General features: G+C 34.3%; 1 protein-coding gene across 1 annotated transcript; it reads left to right on the forward strand.

The window, feature by feature from the left end:
* Positions 1-388: 388 nt before the first annotated feature.
* On the forward strand, positions 389-3,416 carry LOC134332919 (cryptic protein-like). Its single transcript, XM_063014752.1, has 6 exons — positions 389-408; positions 1,586-1,677; positions 1,764-1,919; positions 2,249-2,363; positions 2,457-2,566; positions 3,316-3,416. Exons 1-6 carry the CDS (start codon positions 389-391, stop codon positions 3,414-3,416), a joined length of 594 nt encoding a protein of 197 aa, XP_062870822.1.
* The last annotated feature ends 4,568 nt before the right edge of the window (positions 3,417-7,984 follow it).

Raw genomic sequence — 7,984 nt, forward strand, 5'->3', positions numbered from 1 at the left:
ACATAACTAATAGTTTGTAGAAATGCAGATTAAACAAGTGGATCAGATTCTGTTTAACAGATTAAATGCATTTATACAATAATGTTAATGTACACGTTAAGTCTCCTCTTTCACTGGCAGGTGTGACAGACACTAACGTTCCCTAATCTGATCCCATACATAAGAAAGAACCGGAGGGGGCGGGACTTGCATCTGTGAATTGTGCGTTAACAGTAGTTTGCAGGCCGCTATTGGTCAGGTTATTGTTAGGCGGGACCAATCAGGAGTCAGAGACGAGGGTGTGTTCGGATTGTGGAAAGTAGCCGCAGTTTATCTCTTCACTTCAAAACAAGCGAAATCTTCAGGAGCGACTTTCATCTCTTCTTCTTTTTATAAACTATAAGGCAGAATGAATACTTTCGTGCTCAGGTAAGAACTGGTAATTATTAATATAGTTTCAGACTGCTTTACTAAAACTTTCTGTGATTTTATGCTTATAATTATACCACTGTAGTAAATAGTAGGTATGTCAATTGTGGCATTTATATTTAATAACGGTAGTTTTTAATAGGAGTTCATTTAATAATATTTTTGCGCGTTGCCAAATTGTTGACCATTATTTTGGCATTTTTATTATGATAGTATGCTGGTTAAAATGCACATAAATCACCCTTATTGCTGATTTGTTCATGTTCATTTATGCCGACTAGTATAGTAGTATGCACTTGTTGATCTAACTACAAAGTTGTCATACTATTTAATCATACTGTTAGGTATGTAGTACGGTAGTATATACTTTACTTCTTTGTGGCTAATACGTGTATATAACTCTGGCACATCAAGTGGTGGGTTCAAGCCCACCGCTGCCAATCTGCCACTGTTGGGCACCTCACCAAGGCCCTTAACCAGCTTGTTTTTTCATTTAATCACAATTTTATGTCGCTTTGTATAAAAGTATAAAATTACAAAATGTGGCATACTCATTTAGTAGTTAGTATGCAGGATCTGGTTGTGAAATATGCTTGAAATGATATAAATTTAGTATGGAACTGAATTGTTTTGGCATACTGCTTAGTATTTAAGTACGCACTATTTGTCGCAAGCAGTCGCGGTGTTTACATACTCTTTAGTATGAAAGTGTGCAGTGCTCTTCGTAGGAAAGATGTTCTCGTACAGTGTAAAAATATATTATGCGGTATTTGTCAGAATATTATATTTAGGCAAACTTCATATGGTGGTAATATGCAATTAAATGCAACCACATTGTACATGATATTTTGTTATAATGTTTTGTGGTGTGGCAAATCCATGTTGGCAAATTTGGCAAACCCATTTGACAAATCCAAATCTTCTTAGTTCGGCAATATGAAGCTTAAAATACTTGTGCTTATTACCTAATGTAATATATAGTTTTAGTATTTTAATACTAATGCAAATGTGATATTGTTTTACCATACTTGTATAGCTCATTATTTGGTGTTATCACAGGGATATGTAGTAGTAGTAGTACTAGCCTAAATGCTAATAAAATACTGCTATTATAACATGTTTATTTTGGTAGCTATTATGATGACGTACTATTTTTGTCATACTGTTATTATGTAAGTATTCATAATGTTTATTCATTTTATTTTCTCCATTTGTACAGGATCTTGCTCTCTGCAATAGTTGCTTGCCAGACCATCACACCTACCTCAGGTAATTTATCATTTAGGTATTTCAACAACATTTTACTGTTCTTTAAATTTTTTGGGGGTTTTATATGATTGTTTTTTTTTGTAAAGGTTGTGAAGGAGCAGGATGCGAGAGTGCTAAAGTGCCAGGAAAACCAGATCAATACAGCGAACTCTTGAATCAGTTTAACAGAATGAACTCACCAGCTGCAAGTCACCAGCACAGAGATTCTGGGGCTGTGTTACCTTTTATTGGGCTAACTGGAAGTAAGTAATGGGTAGTATGATGGTTTTTCATAGGGTTGTAAGACACAGCTAGATATCTCAATTATATGGTTGGAAAGAGAACAGTATGTCCAGTCTTAGTTTTTTAAACACACACAGAAAACTTTCGATACAGCTAAGTAACACAAACAGCAATACTGTGACAACATTTCGAAAACAATATACTATACAACCATATTTTTCTTTTTGAGGCGCTTTGTATGATATCAAAATCATACAGCACGGAAATCCTCTTGAATGATTGTTATAGATGTGTTATATCACTGCATTGGTTAATAACATGCTGTTCACCCTTCATTTGTTCATTAAAGGTGCTACACAGAGTCGCAACTGCTGTAAAAACGGAGGCACTTGCATACTGGGAAGTTTTTGCGCATGTCCGAAACATTTCACCGGACGAAGCTGTGAATACGATGAGCGAAACAGGTAATTAAATGCACCCATAAAAGAAAGTATAAGGTTTGTTTAGGGTTTAATTAATACACAGATGTGGTATTAATTTTGTATTGTGTTTTGCAGAAACTGTGGAGTTATTCCTCATGGAGAGTGGGTGCAAAAAGGATGTTCATATTGTAGATGTGGATACGGAGTGCTGCACTGCTTCAATCAAATCTTTCATGACAATTGTGGTATGTTTGTAATTGTGTTTACCTTTAATTTATTGTGAATAACTGATGTGTTTTGGCTTGATTTCTTCGGGTATGAAGAAACATTGGTATTAATGCACATTTTTATTTTATTACCCATTCTTACATTCTTGGTAAGGCACAACTACTCAAGTCACAAGGCAACACAGAGCAATACATCACAAACAATGCAGCATAAGTATAAAAAAGGACATTAGTGATAACCATAGAAAACAAAAGACTAAACTGGATGGCATGCTTGTGCCAGGCTACACAGACTGACTACAGAAATTGCATGCAAAATAACTAATCATAAGTAAAAGCTATAGGCTATAACAGTATCGAAATGATGTAGATTTAATTAATCATCGCAACATGTCATTGTTACACTGATAGATATTTGAATCACTGTAGTGACTGAGTTTTGCACAATTTCCCACTAAGTTCAAACGGCTGCGTATCAGCGTTTATCTCCCTTGTGATAGGCAATGTGTCCTCCCCCCTCCTTCTTTGACCTAAAACAGACTTCATCACAGATAGCCTGAAACAGGAATGAGGAAAAGTTCTTCACACTTCATTCACTGAACAAATAGGGTTGCGAATCCCCACTGGCTGGCACTTAATTCCAGTGAATTTATAGTAGATTAGTCAGCGGAGGCTAGTTTTTACATGTGTTAATGGGCCCATTTCCCCCAACATACATCAGTATGGGTGCATGTAGTCATTGTGTATCTCTTTTCATTGGTCTGCAGACGACTCCCAGGAAGTGCGCTGGTTTCACTCAGACGCTCCAAGAACGGGATGGAGCAAGATTTTCCTGTGTGTGGTGTTTCTGCTTGTATTTCTCGTATGATGATGGAAGGAAACACAATAATATACGAGTGTGTATTTTGGAATGTATTCAAATGGAGTATATGTTTGTTTTTTCAATGCAGCATCGATTAGCAGCACTGAATTTAATTTTTTCTTCCAGTGGAAGTTAAGCATTTAGCTATGTTAATACAACTCTTATAATGTGAAGGAATCATAATGAAGATTTTATATTGAAAATATATTGTACTTGTATCTTTTTGCTATTTGATATAGCATTTTGTATTGTTTTAATGGATTAATGTTTTGAGCAATAATGTAAGGTTTATGTGGTCAGTCAGTAATTGAATTCTTTAAAGTCTAACATTTTATTGACAGTCAGAAATATTTGTCTGGTAACACTGATCACCTGACATTGTTTATCTTTACCATCAATCCCAATAGGGCAGATGAATTATATCCCTGTAAAGCAGCAATGAAATTCTCTATTGTAATTATTTTCCCTAATTTAATTACTGACCTCAATTTACATGGTGGTGTAGTACTAGAGCTACCATACAACATTACATTATCCTGATACCTAACTTGCTAATAAAATATAAACAATAATACAGGTTATGGTTTGGTCATGCCTGTGACCTAAAGTATATGGACAACCCTCCTGATTATTGATTTCAAGGGTTTTAGCCACACACCTTGTATATGTTTATGTAGATTGTATATGAAGAAGCTGTTTGTTGTGAGACAGTTTAAAATAAAATGGCATTTTGTATAGGCAGTTCATGTTGAAAATGTTATTATATTGTATGTGCAATAATTTCTAGTCTAATACATTGTTACAGCTCAATGAAATAAAGCCTATGAGATGAAACTTTCAATAAACTACTTGTAGTGTCACACTAAAGGTGTCTTTTTTTGCAGTAAATTAATCAGGTAAATCCACTACTAGTAAAGTAAGGATTTTCCAAAACAGCCTTGTCACAGACTTTTTATTACACATTATATTTCCAACACCCCCTTTGCTTGATCATGTTTTAGCATTTAGCATTGTGGCTAACAGGTGTATAGATTTACATTTTTGGCATTTTTATCCAAAGCGACTTAAAGTTGTGACAATGTACAATCTAAGCAATTGAGGGTTAAGGGCCCAACAGTGGCAACCTGGCAGTGGTGGAGCTTGAACCAGCAACCTTCTGATAACTAGTCCAGTACCTTAGCCACCAGGCTACAACTGTCCTGTAAAGACAATTAGAAAATAAATGATATCTCCAACTTTGTGGCAACAGTTTTGGTAAAGGCCCTTCCTGTTTAAGCATGAATATGCCCATATGCACAAAGCAGGTCTATAAAAGATTAATTTAGTTTGGTGTGCAGGAATTCCACTGACCTGCAAAAAGCCATACTACTTAATACTTTGAGCAAATGCTCTTTTGAAATTTGCATAAATTCCCATGATTATACTCTAAAATCTTGTGTAAAGTCTTTCCAGAAGAGTGGAGATTGTAACAGCCATGTTAATGTTTTGTAATACAATGTCCAACAAGCTTACACTCAGGTGTCCACATATATTTAGCCTTAATGTGTTTCAGTATGAGTACTTGGTGAGACTGAATAGTTCCATGGTTGTGTGGAATTGCATGGTGCTGATCACTCTATTGATATTCATTTAGCCTGCTTTATTCTAGCAGCAGGGTGGAGTTGTTGTCAGGGGTTCAGAAGATCTTCCAGCCCTACCACTTCCCCATCACTATCAGCCGTGACAATGGCCTCTTTCTGATCCTTCAGTGTTCTTTTCATTCCCATTTTACATCACAGTGACTTGTGGATGGGTTTCATGTCTCCTTTTTAAATCAGATCCCCATGCGAAATTCCCAAGCTCTTGCATTTCTTCAGTGTGACTGCAAAACCAGAATTGCTGGATTTATATAAGCTACTGTAATGTCAACAAGAAACTGGATTTTGTAGATAAAACTCAATTACAATTAAAACTCAATGTTCTCAACCACCACACCACCTCAGGGTCTTAATTATCTTCTTAATTACTTAATCCTTTTTGGATTGAGAAGCTTTTCCTCAATACATTCAGCTCACCTTCATCCCGGAGGCAGCAAACAATTCTTTTGTTAGGTAAGTCTCTCTTTATCTGCTTACACTAAGCCTTTCTGTAAGAATCAGAATAATCCAGAAACATGTGATTTTGATAGATTGTGGATCTTCTCCAGCTTCATAATGAGCATAATGAAGAATATACACGTCCACGCAATTACTGTGCACAAACAAAATAGTTCACTTTGAATAGCTCACTGATTTTTGACACTCATCCTCTTAAAACCACTTGGAAGCACCTTGGATTGTTTGTATTGGCAAACTGCCTCAACTGTAAGATCGCAAGATGCAACACCAAGCATAGGTTCATAAAAATGGTTTGTGTTTGACAGATTAGAACTTGATTGGCCTTTAGGTTCAATTTGGGGGCACAAAATCTTCCAAATTAACACCTGAAAACATAATATAATTTATTGCATAGAATTTTTTAACTGTTAGCAATCTATGTGTCCACGATGGCGTATTAGGGCCATTGGTAAAAAATTATTTTGAGATTAAAGTCGACATTATTTTGAGATTAAAGTCGAAATTATTTTGAGATTAAAGTCGAAATTATTATGAGAATAAAGTCAAAATTATTTCGAGATTAAAGTTAAAATATTATGGCCAAAGAGTATGCAGCCATCATAGGCTTGTCAGTTCAGAGAAGCACGGGTCTCAGTACCTGGATTGGCACGCAAGCGCTGAGGGCAGCGTTCAGTGCACGTTACTGTGGTTATCCAATAACCCGCGATTACTTTTTTTGGGTGGTTGTTTGTATTGTACACTTCCATCCACATGACATGATGACTAAACCCGTCAGTGCAACCATTTATAGCAAGTTAGTTCATAGTACAAGTCCATATGCCATAAGTTTGGTTGAAGTACTGGCAACGACACAGAAGCCAAGCGCACCGGTGGTGCACATTCTTCTAAATAAACATTTATTGCAAAGCCATTTCAGCGTCCTTATGCTAATAACAAACTGGTGCTGATGTGCAGGAGATTGGAGATTTCTTTATTTGTAAAACCGATACAAAAGTCTTTACCAAATCCCTCATTTTAACACAAGGAGGTGGTTATGGCCATAATATTTCAACTTTAATCTCAAAATCATTTTAACTTTATTCTCGAAATCAAAACTTCTTTAAAGTGGTCCTAATACACTTTCATAATGTGTCTGAAACATCTAAACAAATAATTAGAAGCAGGCTTTATATAATTCTGGCCATATAGCATATATCTGTTTTTATGATTATTCCTCACAGTTCAGTTGTTCTCTTGGTAACCTCTTATCTTCTTCTCTTAATTCAGTTCATTTTCATTTAATCCCTCTGATTAAAAACCTGAGCTGATCCCACTGAGCTGAATGCACCACAGCTTTCCTGAAATAAACAAAAAAATCAAAACCATGAGATTACACACAGCAAATCTGTCCTTTATTTCTTCAAATAAAAGACATTTATCTCACATTTATCTCACATAAAGCAGCATGATCAGGCTGCAATAATCTTCATGTTACATCTAATTTCAGGGAGACTTATTTCTATATGCTTTGTTGGAAAGATCGGTCAATTGGTGAGATTACATTCTCAGCAGAGTGAGAAAGATAACAAAAGATATTCATGTATAAAAGAGCAGGGATTTTAAATGAGATCCATTTCCCCTCTCCCCTGGTGCTCTTTGTTGTTTAAACGTGTTTCATTTAGATTTAATGCATTTGCAACTCAATCTCAGTAAAACAGAGTGGCCATGTAGTGCTATGAAAATGTGCTTTTTCATAGCACTACATGCCTGTTGTTCTGACAAATTGTGGAATTAGAAAAATAGATCCAAAATAAAGAGACACTAGCAAAACATTGTACTTGTTTTTTGTTTTTATAATTAAATATGATAAAAACTGATATAAATAATAAATGAAAGTAAGGCTGAAGATGTCTTATGTTGTTGTTGTTGTTATTATTATTATTATTATTTTTATTATTATTATTATTATTATTATTATCCCCAGTACTACTACTACTAATAATAAAAATAATGTTTAAATTGATTTAATGTTTTAATTAAAGTTGATTTCATACTGGTAACTATGTTCAAACTTCATTTATAAAATAAAAAAAATACATTTTTGTAATGTTACTGATTTTTATTGTTAAATTAAACAAGCAGTTTTTTTATATATGTTAACATTTAATTGTAACATCTAATTATTATTGTTTATTATTACTATATTATAAACAAAATAATATACTAATAAAATATAGTAATAAAATAAAATCATTGTTTATATACGTATATATATATATATATATATATATATATATATATATATATATATATATATATATATTAGGGTTGTCAAACGATTAAAAATTTTAATTGCAATTAATCTCAGAATTTCATGTAGTTAATCACGATTAATCGCATTTTTTTTTTAAAAGGAGGTGGTTTTATTGTTACGGCTGATCGGTGTACATACACTAACATACACAAAAACTCATTCACAATCAACACAGTCTTGTTCCC

The sequence above is a fragment of the Trichomycterus rosablanca genome, chromosome 18 (assembly GCF_030014385.1).
Source record: "Trichomycterus rosablanca isolate fTriRos1 chromosome 18, fTriRos1.hap1, whole genome shotgun sequence".
In the NCBI taxonomy this organism is placed as follows: Eukaryota; Metazoa; Chordata; class Actinopteri; order Siluriformes; family Trichomycteridae; genus Trichomycterus; species Trichomycterus rosablanca.